At 31.5% G+C, this 21810-nt stretch overlaps 1 protein-coding gene across 1 annotated transcript; it reads left to right on the top strand.

Moving 5' to 3' along the window:
• On the top strand, positions 1 to 18635 carry LOC139515514 (adiponectin receptor protein-like). The gene is made up of 8 exons (XM_071305092.1): positions 1 to 117; positions 9083 to 9302; positions 11585 to 11882; positions 12298 to 12478; positions 12958 to 13145; positions 14354 to 14547; positions 15638 to 16053; positions 16361 to 18635. The coding sequence occupies exons 2-7, from the start codon at positions 9114 to 9116 to the stop codon at positions 15764 to 15766; spliced, it is 1179 nt and encodes a 392-aa protein (XP_071161193.1). The 5' UTR covers positions 1 to 117; positions 9083 to 9113; the 3' UTR covers positions 15767 to 16053; positions 16361 to 18635.
• The last annotated feature ends 3175 nt before the right edge of the window (positions 18636 to 21810 follow it).

The raw sequence follows: 21810 nt of genomic DNA, 5'->3' as shown, positions 1-21810 counted from the left end.
CATAAACCTCTGACGTCAGCACTTATTGTGATCGTGTGATCAATGGTCAACATGACAATGTTTACGTTAAATAACTCATAAAAAACAGCTCTTCTCTACATATTTGAAATTTAATATGTAAGTATAGATAGACCAACTTTGTGTCGTAGAGTTGCTGTATACACCTTGTGTCTTTAAATTACTCTAATTATAATTTTGACTGGTTGTTTGATCTGCAAAAAAACAGGATGAATAAAGCTGAAAATCAGGTTGGGGAGAACTTCGACTTGGCCAAATGTGGGGATACAAATTAAAAAAAAGAATTATTTGTTTCATGGATGGTCATGTAAAGAATGGGTTCCAATCCATTATTCTCTAATTTTTGTGCTATTTTCACATTTCCTGACCGGTGTGAGAAAAATATTTCTCCTCACTAGTGAAAAATCTGTTCTCGGCAAATGATTAGTCGAAATTTGATTATGACGTCAAAATGTTTTGTTTTCTTCTCAATTTTCCTATTGTGACGTCATGAAAAAAGGCGACCTTGCCTGATGATGTCGCATATAAAGAGCACAATTTTTTGAAAATCTTTGAAAAAGAACGATAAAAAGCATTAGAGAAACAGATTCCGACACTATAACTCGTGTATTACGATATTTCTCCACTCTCGACAGTTAAATTTTATTATTTAAAGGGCTCGGCAAGCCTCGCGCTTTAAATAATAAAATTTAACTGTCTCGAGTGGAGAAATATCGTAATACACTTGTTTCAGTGTAAGAATCTATATTTAACAAATGGGGAGAAAATGCCAGCAGCTATAATTTTGAGATGATAAAAGAAACAAATAAAATATAGAATAGGCCTATAACACACTTTAATAATTGCAGCTACATGCATGAGGGTAGTATTGCCCTTTTCCATCAGTCATCAAACAGTCATTTTCAGCTACCTTTAGCGTCAAAGTGGTTAAAATTTTACCGTGATTTGTCAACATATCCTTATCGTCAGTCGTCAAACCGTCATTTTCAGCTACCGTTAGCGTCATATTGGTTAAAATTTTAAAGTGATTGGTCTAAACATCCTTATCGTTATTTGTCAGAGGTCTCAAATATTTATTGTTACCATGTTTTTGGGAAAAATTTAACATGATTCGTTAAAATCAGTCAATTTTTTTAGTGTCCAAAAGAAAGTGTACAATTTATCGGATTGCACCAAAAATTGTTAACGTCATTTGGCAAGAATTTTTACCGTTTTTTCATCATGAAGGTACTACCCTCACGCATGCATGAAAAAGCATGAAACTTGAATAGCAAACATGCTGTCCATGATAACCAATCGCTAGTCATGTCACACATTTTCATGTGGGTAGGAAAGACCATTACAGTCAGTCGTCAAACAATTATTTTTGGGTTATTGTAAGCGTCAAATTGATAAAAATTTTACTGTGATTTGTCAAAATATCCTTATACACCTTATTGCTATTTGTCCACCATTACTGCACATCACACAAGTTGCCGTAAATTGTTTACTGTGATTTATCAAAAACCTTATACACCTTATTACTATTTGTCCACCATTACTGCACATCACACAGGTTGCCATAAATTGTTACTTCATGATACAAAATAATTGTCGCCAGAACTGAAAAGTTATTGTTGTATGACATCAAAAGTTCAAGCAAGACACATTCTCGTGTCAGCCGGGAATAGGGATAAAGTGTATTGTGATTCTTCAGAGGTCTCAAATAATTATCATTACTTTTATTTTTTGAAAAAAATTAATGTGAATCATCATAATTAGTTGTTAAAAATTTTCTGTCCTGAACATGAGTGAAATATTTGCCACTGTCGGTCGGAACTTATTCAAGCAACAATCAACAATTTAATTTCATTGATCAGTGATTATGATCATCTATATATATGTTTTGGGGATGAGGTCAGTTTCTCATGTACCTTTTTAAATAATTAAACTAGGTCAAAATACAATTTTCTTTCAGAAGCTGGCAAATAAATGGAGTACTTGCAATATTTTCCAATTTTACAGTCAAAACCATTTGTACTACGTACAAATACATATAATTAATATATTCAAAATACAGGTACATGTAGTGTTGTACAGAGTAACTATCTGACATTGACCTCAATTTTCATGGTACATTATATTGGTACATGTAGGTTGTTTAAGTATTATAATGGTCAGTTCAGTTGTCAACTTGAAACAAAGCCTTAATATGAGGACTACAAGTCCATCTGACTGGGTCAATATGAGTCGACCTATAATTTTCATGGTCTTTTTTACCAACATTGATCATTATATATAAATTAATAGGTTTGTTTCTTCAATCTGTTAGTTTCTTCAATCTTGGGATTCAAATGTACATTTGTAATCAATCGCCAACATATTGTGAAAAGACGGATTGTAAGACCTCATTTACATCATGTACATGGTTCATAAGTCAATGGTAAATTGATGTGATAAGTTTACTTTCTCTGATACTGTAAGTAATAGAACACCCATGCATGTACATGTATTTGGTTTATACAATTATTGTAAGGAATACATGTACTGTTGAACATGTATAATGTCTGAGAGGGTTCATCTGACTTTGATCTCATTTTCATGGTTCAATGAGCAGTGTTATTGAAGTACTGTGATCATATAAGATTATTAGTTACTCTTAGTAATATTTAATATGTACATTAAGGTCAATTATATTTGGTGTATAGAATGATTGTAAGGTTACAAGACAATACAAGTCCTTCTGACAGTGTTCATTTGACCATGACCTTATTTTCATTGATCTTTGATAAAGGTATGCGTTTGAAATACATGATCGCAAAAACTTTTAATGTAAATTAAAATTCAGCCATAATTAGTTTGATATTTACTTCTTTATCTATTAAAGCCAATGAGACATTTAGTGGGTTTCAACCTTGAACTTGGTATACAAGCCTTAAATGAAGTCCATTACCATGATCAATTAATAGAAATATGCGAATTTTTATATTAAAACTTAGATGATTTCCACAGATTTCTTCGATTGATTCCATTCCTAAATCAAATTTCCAAAATCATACAGAAAACTTGACCTCTGCTCCTACAGGGAAACCAGACTTTTGACTTTGCTTAAAAATTTTGTTTTAACATTAGGAATGATGACTTTGAATGACTATTGTTTAAGTGCATTTTTTCGATAGGAATGCATCTTCCACATATCATGCATATATATACATGTATAGTGTTGTAAATATGTTAACTGATGATTGCCAAGCAATGACGCATTGCTACTTTAGTATTTTGAGATTTTGCTTTCTAGTTATCAGAAGTTATTCCCTGTTTAACTTTTAAATATATTTTAATGAGCAATTAAGGTACATTTTATTTTTAAGTTATTAGCTGTATCGATATAATGTTAAACATGACACAACTTTGTTATATTGTTGAAAATATAACCATTGCCATTGGGTAAATATTCTAAGATTGTACCAAAAGTGAACACTTTGATATGATTTTTTGATTGGAAGAATTGACATGCCTAGTGGTTAGTCACCTCCTATATAAATTATAAGTTACAAATGTATTGTCTTACATGTATGTAAGAGGTTAGTTGTAGTAGGAGGGGTCAATATATGTACACCATGAATAATAAAAGTGTTGAAAAATCTTTACCAACATTTGTGGTTTTTTTTCCATTCCAGATACCTTTTGGAGCCTTATGACATTTTATGGTAAAGGGGGCAATGTAAATATATATTTTCCAACACAACATTTTGATCATTCCAGATACTTATTGAAGTATCATAACTAGATTATGTATTTTTATACGACCGCAAAATTTGAAAAAATTTTCGTCGTATATTGCTATCACGTTGGCGTCGTCGTCTGCGTCGTCGTCGTCTGCGTCGTCGTCGTCTGCGTCGTCGTCGTCCGAATACTTTTAGTTTTCGCACTCTAACTTTAGTAAAAGTGAATGGAAATCTATGAAATTTTAACACAAGGTTTATGACCACAAAAGGAAGGTTGGTATTGATTTTGGGAGTTTTGGTCCCAACATTTTAGGAATTAGGGGCCAAAAAGGGCCCAAATAAGCATTTTCTAGGTTTTCGCACTATAATTTTAGTTTAAGTTAATAGAAATCTATGAAATTTTGACACAAGGTTTATGACCACAAAAGAACGGTTGGGATTGATTTTGGGAGTTTTGGTTTCAACAGTTTAGGAATTAGGGGCCAAAAAAGGGCCCAAATAAGCATTATTCTTGGTTTTCGCACAATAACTTTAGTTTAAGTAAATAGAAATCAATGAAATTTAAACACAATGTTAATGACTACAAAAGGAAGGTTGGTATTGATTTTGGGAGTTTAGGTCCCAACAGTTTAGGAATTAGGGGCCAAAAAGGGACCCAAATAAGCATTTTTCTTGGTTTTCGCACCATAACGTTAGTATAAGTAAATAGAAATCTATGAAATTTAAACACAAGGTTTATGACCATAAAAGGAAGGTTGGTATTGATTTTGGGAGTTTTGGTCCCAACATAATAAGGGGCTCAAAGGGTCCAAAATTAAACTTTGTTTCATTTCATCAAAATTGAATAATTGGGGTTCTTTGATATGCCAAATCTAACTGTCATGACTGTGTATGTAGATTCTTAACTTTTGGTCCTGTTTTCAAATTGGTCTACATTAAGGTCCAAAGGGTCTAAAATTAAACTTAGTTTGATTTTGACAAAAAATGAATCAGTTAGGTTCTTTGATATGCTGAATCTAAAAATGTACTTTGATTCTTGATTATTGGCCCAGTTTTCAAGTTGGTCCAAATCGGGGTCCAAAATTAATTTTTGTTTGATTTCATCAAAAATTGAATAAATGGGGTTCTTTGATATACCAAATCTAACTGTGTATGTAGATTCTTCATTTTTGGTCCTGTTTTCAAATTGGTCTACACTAAAGTCCAAAGGGTCCAAAATTAAACTTAGTCTGATTTTAACAAAAAATGAATCAGTTAGGTTCTTTGATATGCTGAATCTAAAAATGTACTTAGATTCTTGATTATTGGCCCAGTTTTCAAGTTGGTCCAAATCGGGGTCCAAAATTAAACTTTGTTTGATTTCATCAAAAATTGAATAAATGGGATTCTTTGATATACCAAATCTAACTGTGTATGTAGATTCTTCATTTTTGGTCCTGTTTTCAAATTGGTCTACACTAAAGTCCAAAGGGTCCAAAATTAAACTTAGTCTGATTTTAACAAAAATTGAAATCTTGGGGTTCTTTGATATGCTGAATCCAAAAATGTACTTAGATTTTTTATTATGGGCCCAGTTTTCAAGTTGGTCCAAATCAGGATCTAAAATTATTATATTAAGTATTGTGCAATAGCAAGTCTTTTCAATTGCACAGTATTGCGCAATGGCAAGAAATATCTAATTGCACAATATTGTGAAATAGCAAATTTTTTTTTAATTAGAGTTATCTTTCTTTGTCCAGAATAGTAAGCAAGAAATATCTAATTGCAAAATATTGTGCAATAGCAAGATTTTTTTTTAATTGGAGTTATCTTTCTTTGTCCAGAATCAACTTAAATCTTTGTTATATACAATATACAATGTATATTCACTTTTTACTACCAACTGATAAATTAAAATAATCTTTACCATTCAGTGATAACAAGCAGTTTTTTTACATCTTAATATTTTATGATGTATTTAAATGAGTAGTTATTGTTGCAAACTTCATTAGAAATTTTAATTGAGATTAGTTTTGGAATAAGGGAAAGGGGGATGTGATTAAAAAAATTGGGTTCAATTTTTCTCATTTGAAATTTCATAAATAAAAAAGAAAATTTCTTCAAACATTTTTTTGAGAGGATTAATATTCAACAGCATAGTGAATTGCTCTAAGAGAAAACAAAAATTTTAAGTTCATTAGAACACATTCATTCTGTGTCAGAAACCTATGCTGTGTCAACTATTTAATCACAATCCAAATTTAGAGCTGAATCCAGCTTGAATGTTGTGTCCATACTTGCCCCAACCGTTCAGGGTTCAACCTCTGCGGTCGTATAAAGCTACGCCCTGCGGAGCATCTGGTTTATGTATGTAATTCCTTCATTTGAAACCACGAAATCAAATTTCCACGAAAATGCTAGTTTCGCTCAATCTACGAAAATTGATGCCCACTAAAATAAATGAGTCCATAGTATATTCGTGAGATTAAAAACAGCAAACAATTTCAGTGTCGGTTGGTCTTGTCAGGTTATATTTTGAACATCCTATTAAACAGTTTTTTTTTTTTACATGTACATGTAACAATTAGTTATTGTTGTTTGCTTGTACATGTATCAAACAATGTTAATATTATGTCAGATCCAAGCACATTTTTTAACTTTTTTTTTAATATAGTTATTGATGATAGCAAGCATGGTGTTTATGAATAAAAATAGGTTATCAGTTTGGACTTTGCACTTTTAGGTTGTTAGTTTAATTTTAGATTTTTTGATTTTATAACCATATATGATGTTGAATAAGAGCATAAGCTGTATATTTAAATAATTACAGCAAATTGATTACTTATATATGTATATATATGTGTGTGTAATGTAACAGTACTTTAAAATTGAATACACAATTTAGCATGTAACAAGTCCTTTTCAGAGGAAACAGGGGTATTTTATTTTTCATTATCATGTACATCTGATTAAGGAGAATCTCATCCCACTTCAGTATATACATGTATAGGTACTAAGTCCAGAAACATTAACATCTAAAAGTGCAGTCCAACTTGTACATTTTAAATTCAATCATAAACACATTGGGCCTGTTCAACGCTAGCTTTATTCATATAACTGGTAGGGTTTTTATTTGATTTTGTCATGTATATAATTAACATATTATAGTTATGCTTTCAGATTTTTTTACTATTTTTTATTGGTGTTTATAGTGTTACTGACAGATTTTTTTTCTGTAGTACTTTTGATACAATGCCCTGTTTGTCTGGCTCACTGCTGTTAGTTTGCTCTCATGATTTTAGCCTATAAATTTTGTAATTCAATATTTATTGTTCTGAGATATTGACTGCTGCACTTTTAGTATGCATATTGTTTTAGTTCACCAGGGCTTGAAAGCCATGTAAGCTGCTGCCATCACTTCATGTCTGTCATCATAAAATTTATAAACTTCTTATCCTCTGAAAATACTGGGCAAAATGTGACCACCAAATGAGTTGGCCCAAAAATTACTGCAAATTTAAAAGTTATTATACATATTCTTAGATTACTGAAAACTTGACTAAAGTACAAGGTATTCAGAAAAACAAAACAAATTTGTCATTGAACAAGTTACCATGACAACAAAGCATGACCTAATTTGCATATTTTCAAAAATTTTGTGATTTTCCTCATATTTTGTCCAGCCTGCAACTTTTGTTGCAGAAAGCTCGACATAGGGATAGTGATGCGGCGGCTACAGCGTTAGCTTACTTCTTAAAAGCTTTATATTTTAGAAGGTGGAAGACCTGAATGCTTCATACTTTGTATATAGATGCCTCATGTTACGAAGTTTCCGTCAGTCACATGTCCAATGTCCTTGGTTCAGTGACCACTTGAAAAAAAAGTTCAAATTTTTTGTAATGTTGAATTCTCTCTTATTATAAGTAATAGGATAACTATATTTGATATGTGCGTACCTTGCAAGGTCCTCATGTCTGTCAGACAGTTTTCACTTGACCTCGACCTCATTTCATGGATCAGTGATCAAGGTTAAGTTTTGGTGGTCAAGTCCATATCTCAGATACTATAAGCAATAGGGCTAGTATATTCGGTGTATGGAAGGACTGTAAGGTGTACATGTCCAACTGGCAGGTGTCATCTGACCTTGACCTAATTTTTTGGTTCAGTGGTTATAGTTGAAATTTTGTGTTTTGGTCTGTTGTTCTCATACTATATGCAATAGGTCTACTATATTTGTTGTATGGAATGATTGTAAGGTGTACATGTCTAGCTGGCAGATGTCATGTGACCTTGACCTCATTTTCATGGTTCAGTGGTCAAAGTTAAGTTTTTGAGTTTTGGTCTTTTTATCTAATACTATATGCCATAGGTCAACTATATTTGGTGTATGGAAATATTTAATGATCTTTATGTCAGTCGCGCAGGTTTTATTTGACTGTGACCTCATTTTCAAGGTTCATTGCACAGTGTTAAGTTTTTGTGTTTTGGTCTATTTTTCTTAAACTATAAGTAATAGGTCAACTATATATGTTGTATAGAAGCATTGTTAGCTGTACATGTCTGCCTGGCATGGTTCATCTGACCTTGACTTCATTTTCAAGGTTCATTGGTCTTTGTTTAGTTATCTTGGTTAATGTTAAGTTTATGGTACAGTTGTTATAAAGCTTAGCTTTTTACTTAGGACTATCAACATAATATCAATGATTAGTATAGAAGGCGAGACATTTCAGCGTGTGCACTCTTGTCATAAATTTTTAAGTATATTTTTGATTGAAAAAGTATGTGCGCACCCAAGAAACAACTTTATATTTGGTGAGATTATGTCAATAGTTATAGTAAAGCTTGTTAAATTATTTCGTTGTTTCTTGGCTGTGCACAATGTTTCCACAATGGAAATAAAGATAAAAATCTGCATAAATTCTGTATTTTTTATCGTTTTTGTGAAAACAGTACATATTATGACGTAATTGTGACGTCATCAGATAAAAATCTTTATGTTTTTCATTTATATTTCTTGACCCTATGCCTTTCTAAACATGTACCAATTTAAAATAGTTATCAAACATTTTATTTTCGTGGGCCAAAACCAGGCCTTATTGCCCCTACTCCTTTCACCAGAATGTTTGATAGGGTATTAAGTTTAAAAATTGTAATAATAATTTTATAGTGTGTTGATATGACTATTAGCTGTATTGTTGATGCTCCAAAAGTCGATTGACGAGATATACTAGTACATGTACTGGGGAAGTTAGGACTTAAACGTATAGAAAAACTCACAATTTACATAAAATAGAAAATGATGTTCAATGAAAAATTTATGAGGCATATGTTTGTTAGAATAAATGTAATTAAACTATTGATTTCTTTTGATGTTGCAGATTAAAAGAAGATATTAACTGAATCATCGTAATGGCTTCTATAGCTGTAATAGATGCAGCTGTTGTAGATCCATCTCCTATTGTTTCACAGCCGTTGACGGTACCAGAAATTGACATCGCCTACGAATCAGATGTATCAGAAGATCTGAACTCTAATGCTTCACATGTCAAAGAAGCTTTTACTAAGTCAGAAAAAGGAAAGCTTCTTAAACGCAGAGAGGTAAAATATTTTTCAGCACTGATTATGTACTATTTTTAATTCAAAGCACAATATTAATGGATCCCTGAAGGTGTTGCAATGAATGATATAGTAAGAAATTTATTGTTTAGTATTAATATGTTACGGGTGAAAGAGATTTGATTAAATGGGTTGTTTTTATATGACTGCAAAAATTTTTAAAAATTTGGTCGTATATTGGTATCACGTCGTCTGCGTCTTTGTCGTCCGAAGCAGATTGTTTCCGGATAATAACTTTTGAATAAGTAAAACGAAATCAATAAAACTTTAACACAATGTTTATAACCACAAAAGGAAGCTAGGAATTGATTTTGGGGGTTATGGTCCCAAAGGTTTAGGAATTGGGGGCCCAAAGGGGTCAATAACAGAATTTATCTAGTTTCAGTACAAAAAGTTGTGTATTAGTATTTTAATTGTTCTGAAATTGTACCGCAATGTTTAATACCATAAGTAGTAGGTTAGGATTTATTTTAAGGGGTTATTGGGCAAATAGTCTAGGAATTAAGGGCCAAAAAGGGGCCAAAACAAGCATTTTTCTAGTTTCAAGACAATAACTTGTGTGTTACTGTATGGATCTCTCTGACATTGTACCACAAATTTCCATATAGCACAGGGAAGGCTTGGATTCAGTTTGGGGTTAAATTTCCTGAATATGTAGGAATAAGGGACCAAAAAAGGGCCAAAAAGAAGCATTTTTCGAGTTTACAGACAATAACTTGTGTTTATGTGCGTTGATCTCTATAGATTTTTACAAGAAGGTTCAATACCACTAATGGAAGGTTGGGAATGATTTTGGGGGTTATTGTCCCAATATTTTAGGAATAAGGGGCCAAGAAGGGGTCCCAAAATAATAATTTTTGTAGTTTTCAAACAATAACTTATGTTTAAGTGTATGAATCTCTTGCAAATTAAACCACAAGTTTCCATACCATGAAGGGATGGTTAGTATTGACTTTGGGGGGTTATGGCTCAAAATGTTTCAGAATTAGGGGCAAAAAAGGGGAAAAACTAGATATTTCTGGTCAATGGACAATTAAGACAATTTAAAGCAGGGTAAGGGAGGTAATTCAAAAACATTTAACAATGTTGGGTATGTTCAGATTTACCACCGTTACACTACTTGTATATTATGTATAAAGAAATGTCAGGTTTTGGACTAATTGCCAAAAAAAGGGTGGTGGTAGTTGTTTTCAATTATTTTTCTTCAAATTTCTCAAATTCCAAATTTTTGAAAAGTTAAAAGAAGAAATCTTTAATTGCACAATATTGTACAATAGATTTGTAAGATCTTGACATTTGTTTTGTGTCAGAAACCCATATTATGTCAAAAATTTTATCGCAATCCAAATTCAGAGCTTTATCAAGCTTGAATGTTGTGTCCATACTTGCCCCAACTGTTCAGGATTCAACTACTGCAGTCATATAAAGCTGCGCCCTGTGGAGCACCTAGTTTTTATGAGCCTGCATAATTTTGTTGTGGAAGTGAGGCTTAACGCTTTTGCCTTCTTTTGGCGTTTTTTTTTTTTTTTTGCAGTATTTTAAGACAATCTAAGATTACAGTTTTTTTTAGAAATCTTTGATTTTTTCAAAACTTCGTAGTCATTTTGGAAACTGCCAGAACATTTTTTAATGTTTAAACTGATAAAATCTGTTTCTTGTTTTTACAGTGATTGCTCTTTGTGTCACTTTTATGACAGTAAATGAAATCCTGCTCAGTGCTACTTTAAGCAGACATTCATTGAAAGAAACTGATTTGTCCAGGAAAGATGGCAGTTTTTTGAAGTCCTGATTTAAATTAATGCATAGAGAAAATATGTGTAGAAAAATATAACAGCAGTCTAGTTATGAAATATATACTTATTTAAGCTTAAATGTATTATGCTCTAATAAATCTATTTTTAGTTGTTTAAGTTCCTATAAAAAAACATCTAGTGCTATTTGGGGAAAATTAAGGGGACACACCAACTGACTGTACAAATGTATCTAAAAAGTGGGTGGCCTAGGAGAAACAGTGAACATTTTTTAATTGCCAGTGAATAAAATGTGCATATCAAATTCTCCTTGTCATGATCTAAAGCACTATGGGTGATCTCATTGTTCATAAACACCAAAATGAAAATAATGTTACAATGAATTTCCAATGTTTAGATACTTTTAAACCAATCAAAATATTTTAGTGTACACTTTAGAAAAAAATACCATGATGATTTTGAAAAGACAATTTGGGTTAATGTTTTAATTTATTCTTCCTATATTTTTAACAGAGACATTTTTCTCAAACATCTGACTCAGAAGAAGGAGAAAATGAAATAGAGCATAAAACATCGCGACTTGACTTCCTAGCTGGACCATGTAAGGCTGCTGAACATGCAGAGGAGTTTGTAAAGCGTGTATGGGAAGCTGGATGGAGGGTGGTAAACCATCATAGTCTACCAGATTGGTTACAAGATAATGACTTTTTACATAAAGGACACAGAGTCCCAACTAATTCATTTAGAGAATGTTTTAAATCTATATTTAGGATTCATACAGAAACTGGAAATATATGGTCCCATTTGTTAGGTAATATATACTTTATATTTAGGATACATACAGAAACGATACCATATGGTCTGGACATGAAAGATATGAAACAATTCTATTTGAAATATAATTTATAAAAAAAAAAAAAATTTACGAAAAAAAATATGACGGACTAGAATGAACCTAAACCACTGAAATACAGGCTCCTGACTTGGATCATTGGTCAACATTAAGAGTTCATTACTAAGTTAGTCTGTTTCTCAGATTCTGTTAGTAAAAGGTCAATTGTATTAGGTGTAAAGAATGAATGTATGGTGTACATGTTTTTTCAGCAGCGTTCGTTTGACTGATCTCATTTCCCATGGATCATAAATGGATTGAATATTGTTACATATGTATGTTAGAATACTTCAGAAAATATTTATAACTATATTTAAAACATTCTTTTGTTTAGGTATGATAGCTTTCATGGGGATAGCCGGATATTTTTTAACTCGTCCATCAGTGGAGATCCAGTGGCAGGAAAAGGCTGTTTTCTCTGCATTCTTTGCTGGTGCAATTTTGTGTTTAGGATTTTCATGGCTGTTTCACACAGTATTTAATCATTCAGAGAAAGTTGGCAAGCTGTTTAACAAGTAAGTATAGCATGCTTGTTTAGATTTTATTAAAAAAAAATGTAAGTAATACGTCAAGAAGTTATACAATCCAGCAAACGTATAACATAAGGAAAATGGTTTTTGTTGTGACCAATTTCCTATAAGATGAATAAAAAAATTGGAAAACCCCCATCAAAAATTCTACCTCTTCTCACATGTTAGAAAGCATTTTAACTGTGATCTACAAAAATGAAAATAGATTTGTTAGATGTGCATTTTCATGATAATTTTAAGATATACACCATTTGATATTGCTGAATATTTTGTTACTGATCTCTAACTTTAGTTATAAAACTTATACACAATGCCTATTACCACAATACACAGATCAAGTTTACATTTTACTGGTGTAACTTACAATTCTAGATTCATGTTACCATTAGTTTATCACTGCAGTTTCATAATAAACAACCGACAAACAACCAAACATTTGTTCAGAAAGTTTTTATGTTTTGTAGGTTGGACTATTGTGGAATTGCCATACTGACCATGGGATCATTTGTACCTTGGCTGTACTACAGTTTCTACTGTCGTCTTGTACCAAAAATAGCCTATTTGGTTCTCATCTTTGTTCTAGGAACTATTTGTATTGTTGTTTCTCTCTTTGATAAGTTCAGGGAGCCACAATTCAGAGGAATAAGAGCAGGTAATAACAAACAATAATTAAGTGATGCAAGAAAATTATCATTTTTCAAGATTTACATCAGGAACATATAATTTAGAAAACAAAAAGTAAATACAAAAAATAATGTAGAGAAAAGCATCAATTCTGTCCTCCAGTAATCCATTTTCCTGTTTTAAGCTATTTTATAGTTTCCATCAAACAAAAATAAGCAGTTTTTCAATTGAGGGAAATGAGAGTTCAATATTTTGACTTGACATATGTATGTGGCCATTTGTTAAGCATGTTTACATGAACTGCTAACTGATGAGTTTAGTGGTTATTGATTGCCAATATTATCTGAACACTGCTACATATGATCATTGTTTACCAATACATGTATTATCATTGTACACTGCTATATACGATCATTGTTTACCAATACATGTATTATCATTGTACACTGCTATATACGATCATTGTTTGCCAATATTATCATGACATTAAACACTGCTAGATATTATTATCGTTTGCCAATATCATTATTGAACACTGCTAGATATCATTATCGTTTGCCAATATCATCATTGAACACTGCTAGATATCATTATCGTTTGCCAATATCATCATTAAACACTGCTAGATATCATTATCGTTTGTCAATATCATCATTGAACACTGCTAGATATCATTATCGTTTGTCAATATCATTATTGAACACTGCTAGATATCATTATCGTTTGCCAATATCATCATTGAACACTACTATATATATACTATCATTGTTTGCCAATATCATCATTGTACACTGTAAGATACAATCATTGTTTGCCAATATCATCAATGTACACTGCTGTATACAATCATTGTTTGCCAACATTATCAGTGTACACTGCTAGATATGATCTGACATTGTTTGCCAATATTATCAGTGTACACTGCTAGATATGATCTGACATTGTTTGCCAATATCATCAGTGTACACTGCTAAATATGATCTGACATTGTTTGCCAATATCATCAGTGTACACTGCTAAATATGATCTGACATTGCTTGCCAAAATTATCAGTGTACACTGCTAAATATGATCTGACATTGCTTGCCAAAATTATCAGTGTACACGGCTAGATATGATCTGACATTGTTTGCCAATATTATCAGTGTCCACTGTTAAGTACAATCATTGTTTGCCAATACTATAATTGTTCATTGTTTCATATAGTTTTTATGGCAAAATTTATTTTGTTTACAGGAATGTTTATAGCACTTGGATTAAGTGGAGTGATTCCAGCCTTACATTTTGTTATATCTGATGGGTTTGACCAAGCTGTGAACAATGCCTCGCTAGGCTGGCTTTGTCTGATGGCTGTACTGTATATTGTGGGGGCACTCATTTATGCATTCAGAGTACCAGAAAGAATATTTCCAGGAAAATTCGACATTTGGGTAAGTTACTAGTGAATGTATTAATTACTGTTTAAATAAATGGTTGTAAAAAAAGCCTCATTTGGCCATATTTTTACTGAAATGTGTAGTTTTAATAATCTAGATTTGTCTATTATAAAGTCAAGAGGAAATTTAAGCAAAAAAACTGTAGTGTTTATAGGGTTTCTTTTCAAAGAATTATTTGATTAATAGAATGAAATGTGTTATATAATGCAACAGGAAAATAGTGTGCCACAATTACTGAGCCCTGTTTCAGTGTAACAAATACAGGTTTACCAAAATTGATGATGACAGATTACTTTACCATTTAAAGTCATATGAAACCTCAAATTAAAAAAAATTATGCATATGTTTTTTTATTACTAAATGGATAGTTTTGAATATACAACTTATGTACATATACTTTTTTCTGAGGAAAATTATTTAATTAGTCCACATTTAGAAAAAGCTTACTTAGTTTTAATAGCTTGCTTCCAGGAAGCAATTCGCCAACATATTTTCCGTATGCATAGTGACCTGAGCATAACCCTCCTCGTAAAAATCTGGTGATCGCAATACGCATGGATCTGTCATTAAAATAAACAATTATCTGATTGTACATGTTAAACACATGCTCAATACCCATGCTTTTTTCATTTGTTTACTACAAGGTAACAATCAGTATACTTCGGCTTCAAAACACGGCATTTAATGAGCAGCCATGTTTGTTCAATTAAAACAGACTGAGAGAAAAAAAAGGACGATTATACGATATATTTTGTGTAAAAAATGATAAAATCATGCACAGAGGACTAAGTTTATGATATATGCATGCATTGGTTCAAGAATTGGATAAACATTATTTTTCACCACTTACTTGTTTCATATGACTTTAAACTTCACCAACTTATCAGTTGTTATTGTTTACTATTTCTATAAAAAAAAATGACATATTTGATCAAAACCAATGTAAATCAATGTCAATATAAGAAAATCAGCTGATAACTTATATATTTATTTGTATTTGCAAGGTTTACATGACCAAACAAATTAACCAGAAGTAGATTTATAAGTTTGATCAATTTTTATGATCTTTTTTTCTATTTTTTAGTGTCAGAGTCATCAGATATTTCATATGTTTGTTCTGGCTGCAGCGTTTGTTCATTACCATGGTATAACACAGATTGCTAGTTACCGTCTAACACTTGGAGATTGTCTAGCTACAGATATTAGTAGTTAGATATAAGAAGATGATTGTATAATAAGGGGAAATGTTATACAAGAGTTTCTGACTGGTGTGATACAAATTCTAGTGTTTGATCCTAGCCCTCCTTAGATGAGTGGTTACATGATGTTATGTTTTATTGTTTCCACTTAGATTCAACACTGAGGACACATATCATTATTTATTATATTGTACAGTTTAGTTGTTTTATACTCTTCTAAACAATTAATGTAGTGAATATGAATAAATTATAAATATTTTACTGTAAACAAGGAAAAGCTAATTTTGATTCAATTTACAACATTTTTTATGCCCCACCTACGATAGTAGAGGGGCATCATGTTTTCTGGTCTGTGCGTCCGTCAGTCCGTCCGTCTGTCCGTTCGTCCGTCCGTCCGTCCGTCCGTCTGTCCCGCTTCAGGTTAAAGTTTTTGGTCAAGGTAGTTTTTGATGAAGTTTAAGTCCAATCGACTTCAAACTTAGTACACATGTCTCCTATGATATGATCTTTCTAATTTTAATGCCAAATTAGAGTTTTTACCCCAATTTCACGGTCCACTGAACATGGAAAATGATAGTGCGAGTGGGGCATTCGTGTACTGAGGACACATTCTTGTTTCATGATAATATTATACTGAACATGCTAAATGCTAACTTCTGATATACAAATAAAAAGAATACTAAATCATCTCTATAGATCTGAACATTCTAATTTTGATTGTCAGTAAATATAGGTTTCTCCAAAATCTTTTGATACATGTACAATATAAGAATTGATAAGGAAAACAATGTATGTAAATAATAATTGCCAAGAACAAGTTTATTTAGTCAGCTAATTTTATTTCATCATTTTGTGTTTTCCTCATATATTTGTATAAATATCCACAAGTCAATTCACTTTTTTAAATTTAAAAATCCAATTGAAAGTGCTTAATATTTGTTTTTCATAATATGAAACAACTTCTTTACAAAGAAGCTAGTTTGTGACTATTATTTTCCAAATAATTATTCTATGTAGACAATTTTAATATTATGGAAAGAAACATAGGATGAGATAGGTAAAACTCTCTGAAAAAGTCACCACAATTTTCCAGAGCAACATAGATTTTAGCCTTTCCATTACTGAAGTGACTTCTATAAATGAAGGAGAGACATGTAAACTTAAACAGGTTCTACAAATTTATTGATAATGACCTCCTTACATTGTCTTATATTGTATCAATATATTTGAGTTAATAAATTTGATTGCTTAAATAAATGGTGATTTTTTTATTAATGGTTTAAACATTAAATTTCCAACAACCCAGAGCATAATGGTTTTTATTTTTACCTTATTCAAATTAAGAATCATACTTGTGTTTTCATGTTTTCATTTTGTCATTCAGTATTGCTTGTAACAAGATTTATGTCCGCATTAAAGTGTGCAATTCACTGTTTTATATTTCTAATGCATTCTAGGTAATATTTTTCAAAAGTGTACACCAAAACGTCGTGATTGGTTGAAAACATCCAAAACAATGGAAACTCTACCAATGACGTAACGTTATTTTCATTTTGGGGTACAAACAATGAAATTACCCATAGTCCTTTAGATTCTGAAACAGCCAAATAATGTTAAACTCCAAACATGTCACATCAGAACTTTTTATTTGAAATGTAAATTTATTTATTAATAACTTCTTCAACAATATGATATATTGAGAGAGAAAAAAATCCATGCACAAGGAATACTTCACCACATGATTTTATTTGAATTAAAAATGTTATCGAAAATTTATTTGATAAAAAAAAAAATTGTGACTTTATAGTGATAAGATTTTGTGTCTGTTATATTTGTAATATAAACAGGTTTATGCATTCGTAGATCATTGTGATATGTGTATGTGATTGTAGTGTAATCAAAAGTCTATTTTGTCAATTTGAGAACAGGAGATAATGGAATAATTGAAGGTTATTTTGAAGGTTATTCTTTGTTTGGTGTGAAGAACAGATCATGTCACTACTTTTATACATGTTGGATTCTAAATTTGTTTGAAAATATGTGTATTTGATTTTTATCAGCCTAATAATATATTTTCAAGCAAAACTAAACTCTAAAATTAAGGAATGACTTTATATTGTATTTTTATTCGTTGCAAATTTAGATGTCTGGCAACTGCAAAATCATGCCTGAGGTCTGCAAATAGTTGACCAAAATATAGTTACTTATTTGTAATGCAAACAGACTTTCTTATGTTTTTTAATTGTTAATCTTGGTCTGCAGGAATACCTTAAAATTTTGATAACTTCAATTAAATTTTAGATGTGGTGTAATTTTAAAGATTTTCATTTGAAACATTGCTAAGTTTGATGATTTGTTATTTGATGTGTGTGAAATTTATTGATATTCATAAACATCTCAGGAATCATATTTGTAGAGTGGTTTGTCACAGATTAAAAACAAAGAATAAAGAAAAAAGGCAGATTAATTTTGAATTTTGGAATATTTGTACAGTGCAATGAAAAGAACTGTTTGACTGGAAAAGAGAAAATAGTTATCTCCCTTTGAATAAAAATATTACAAAAATTGACAGTAATTTGTCTTTAAAGAGATAGATAAAATGCTAAAATCAAGAAAAACTTGATAAATCAGGAAGTTAATTTGACCATACCAATTGAAAGGAAATGATCAAAATTGGACCAATTAGAATTTTTCAGTGGTAGAAATAGCTTGACCAGAGGATAAAAAACTTGTACATTAATGACATTTGAAAGAAATCGCAGTTGCCAAAATTTCTTTTGTTTTCTAATTGTAGTGATGTTGTAACTGTTACTTGTAGATAAGAGATATACAGATATGTTGATATTCATTGTATTTTATAATTAAATTCCTATAAAACACTTACATGAGTTGTTCTTTTAAATGCTAAAATTAAGGGGTTGATGTTAGTTGCTTTCTAGTATGTCTGTTTTTCATTTATTGTTTCATCATAAATCTGACAGTTGCTTTTTTATCGAGCCTGCAACTTTTGTTGCAGAAAGCGTGACATAGGGATAGTGAAACGGCTGATGAAGCATTAACTAACCCCTCATTGGCTTTATATTTAAGAAAGTGGAAGACCCGATTGCTACATACTTTGTATATATACACATGGAAAAAAGTATTGCAACACCTTGATTTTTTAAAAATTGAAAAATCAGTCTCTTATTTTGGATGGAATATGATAAAATATTTGTAAAATAATATCGAAACGTAGTTAATGATAACATTGGCTTTAAAACGAACAAAAAATGTATGAAAAAAAAAGGTTTTATCGAACCAAAATTTTTATAACAAAATGAAGTGTTTTTTGTACAAAAAAATGCATTTTACAAGTTTTACTGTAGTCGAACTTTACAATGTCAGACATTTCAAAATTAATCTTTAGATGATTGTTCACATCATGGTTGGTCGATATACGCCAAATAATTAGTACTTTGTGCGCAGCTTCCATTCAAACGGATAACCGCATCTTAATGTCTTCTGATTCCTGCCATAAGTCGACTCATTTGTTGCTAAGCTAGTAGCAACCATTCTTGACACAAGGTATTGTTTATTTCATGACCTGTTTGAACTGGGGTGTCCTTTCGTGCACTTTACGCCCATCAGTGTCCCATATATGCTCGATATGGTTCGAATTCGGGCTACGAAAGGGCCAAGGAAGATAAACCGAATTCCATTGGAACAATGGATCTTCCTCCACAACGTTAATTTCCAACTTTGGCGAGCTCTGCACAATATTGGATACGGGCATCTGTGTGTCTGTTCGTAGGCAAAGGTCCCCGAAATGGTATTATCGCACGATAACCAGTAGCGATGAGCCGATCTTGAACAGTTCTTGCTTAAAGGCTCCTGTATGGTCATTATTCACTTTTTAGGATTGTATTTTTTGCAATGGGTTTCCTTCTGACCAACCTTCATTATGCTTAATTTTCCCTAGCAGATGTTATAGGGGATCTTCTTGACCTCGGAAGGTCTTTAACATCGTTTCTTGCCTGGATTTTATTCTCAAAACGACTTATAGTGAAATGGAGATGACCAACAATACATGCAATTATCACAGCGGCATACCTGCTTCCCTCATGCTGGATATCTGCCATCTTGCTGCAGTTATGAGTTGTGGATGACCAATTACAAGGTGTAAATAACATAAATTTATAAACTTGGTTATTTTAAGTGTTGAAAACAATGAGGATTAAAACATCTGTTTTAGTGTTTACGAGTACAGTAGCTGCATGTGCAGATAAGAACTGAAAGAGTCGATATTTATTGATTAAACTCAGGTGATATTTAAATAATGTTTAACTAGTTCTATTTCAAAAAATCATTTAATAAAAAAATAAAAAGTATTTTTTTAATTTGAATTTGAATTTGGTGTTGCAATACTTTTTTCCAGGTGTATACATGCCTTATGTAACAAAGTTTTTATTTGTCATATGTCCATTGTCCTTGACCTCATTTTCATTGTTCAGTGACTACTTGTAAAAAAAGTTAAGATTTTTGTCGAGCCTTCGACTTTTGTCGAAAAAGCGAGACTAAGCGATCCTACATTCCGTCGTCGTCGGCGTCGTCGTCGGCGGCGTCCACAAATATTCACTCTGTGGTTAAAGTTTTTGAAATTTTAATAACTTTCTTAAACTATACTGAATTTCTACTAAACTTGGACAGAAGCTTGTTTATGATCATAAGAAAGTATCCAGAAGTAAATTTTGTAAAAATAAAATTCCATTTTTTCCGTATTTTACTTATAAATGGACTTAGTTTTTCTGCGAGGAAACATTACATTCACTCTGTGGTTAAAGTTTTTAAAATTTTAATAACTTTCATAAACTATCCTTGATTTGTACCAAACTTGGACAGAAGCTTGTTTATGATCATAAGATAGTATCAAGAAGAAAATTTTGTAAAAATAAATTTCCACTTTTCCGTATTTTACTTATAAATGGACTTAGTTTTTTTTGCCAGAAACAAAACATTCACTCTGTGGTTTAAGTTTTTAAAATTTTTATAATGTTCTTAGACTATCCTGGATTTCTACCAAACTTAGACAAAAGCTTGTTTCTGATCATAAGATATTATTCAGAAGCTAAATTTGTAAAAAAAAAATTCACTTTTTCCGTATTTTACTTATAAATGGACTTAGTTTTTCTTCCAGTTAACATTACATACAGTCTGCAGTTAAAGTTTATAAAACATTTATTAGATTCATAAACTATCCTGAATTTTTTACCAAACTTGGAAGCTTCTTTCAATCAAAAGACAGTATCGAGAGGGAAATTTTTATTGATGTTTTTCCTCATTTTTGTTGAGTCTGCCATTAACAGCAGAAGTAGGCGAGACACTGGAACCCTTACAAATTTTTTTAATGTTAATAATTTCTCTCTTATTACTTGAAATAGGATAACTATATTTGATATATGAGTACCTTGCAAGGTCCTTATGCCTGTCAGGCAGTATTCACTTGACCTCAACCTCATTTCGTGAATCAGTGAACAAGGTTAAGTTTAAGTCAGGTCCATATTTCAGATACGTACTATAAGCAATTTTTCAACTATATTTGTTGAATGGAAGGATTGTAAGCTGTGCATGTGCAATTGGCTGGTGTTTTCTGACCTTGACCTCATTTTCATGGTTCATTGGTCAAAGTTTATTTTTGGAAAGATTAGAACTTGTTCTAAATCTTTACTTAGGCACCGGCCTCCCTAACAACAGGACAGGTTAGCTACTGTTACTAAATGTATTCACACTGAAATATAGTTCCCTATGGTTTATGTATGTGCACATAATACACATATTAAAACTGAAAAAAACTGGGTATATTATTGGAGCAGTTCATTCAAGAATGTATGTCATTAAGGTGTGTTGATGTGCAGGCTTTTTAAAAACATTTTGATTAGGTAACTGGGTATTGATTCAACTAGTATGATTGACAACTGTCATTATCACTAAACAATCAGAGACCAGGTGGACCTTGAACTACAATGCCCCACCTCCTAAACTGCCAATCAAATTGACCACATTACCTATTAACCTCAGTCTT

This window comes from Mytilus edulis, chromosome 1 (assembly GCF_963676685.1).
Source record: "Mytilus edulis chromosome 1, xbMytEdul2.2, whole genome shotgun sequence".
In the NCBI taxonomy this organism is placed as follows: Eukaryota; Metazoa; Mollusca; class Bivalvia; order Mytilida; family Mytilidae; genus Mytilus; species Mytilus edulis.
This window is presented reverse-complemented; position numbering and strand designations above follow the sequence as displayed.

Excerpts from the sequence above, each read along its gene's own strand:
- LOC139515514 (XM_071305092.1), top strand. The coding sequence starts at position 9,114 with ATGGCTTCTATAGCTGTAATAGATGCAGCTGTTGTAGATCCATCTCCT. Across the intron at positions 11,883-12,297 it reads TATATGGTCCCATTTGTTAG|GTATGATAGCTTTCATGGGG; the intron begins GTAATATATACT and ends TCTTTTGTTTAG. Across the intron at positions 13,146-14,353 it reads ATTCAGAGGAATAAGAGCAG|GAATGTTTATAGCACTTGGA; the intron begins GTAATAACAAAC and ends TTTTGTTTACAG.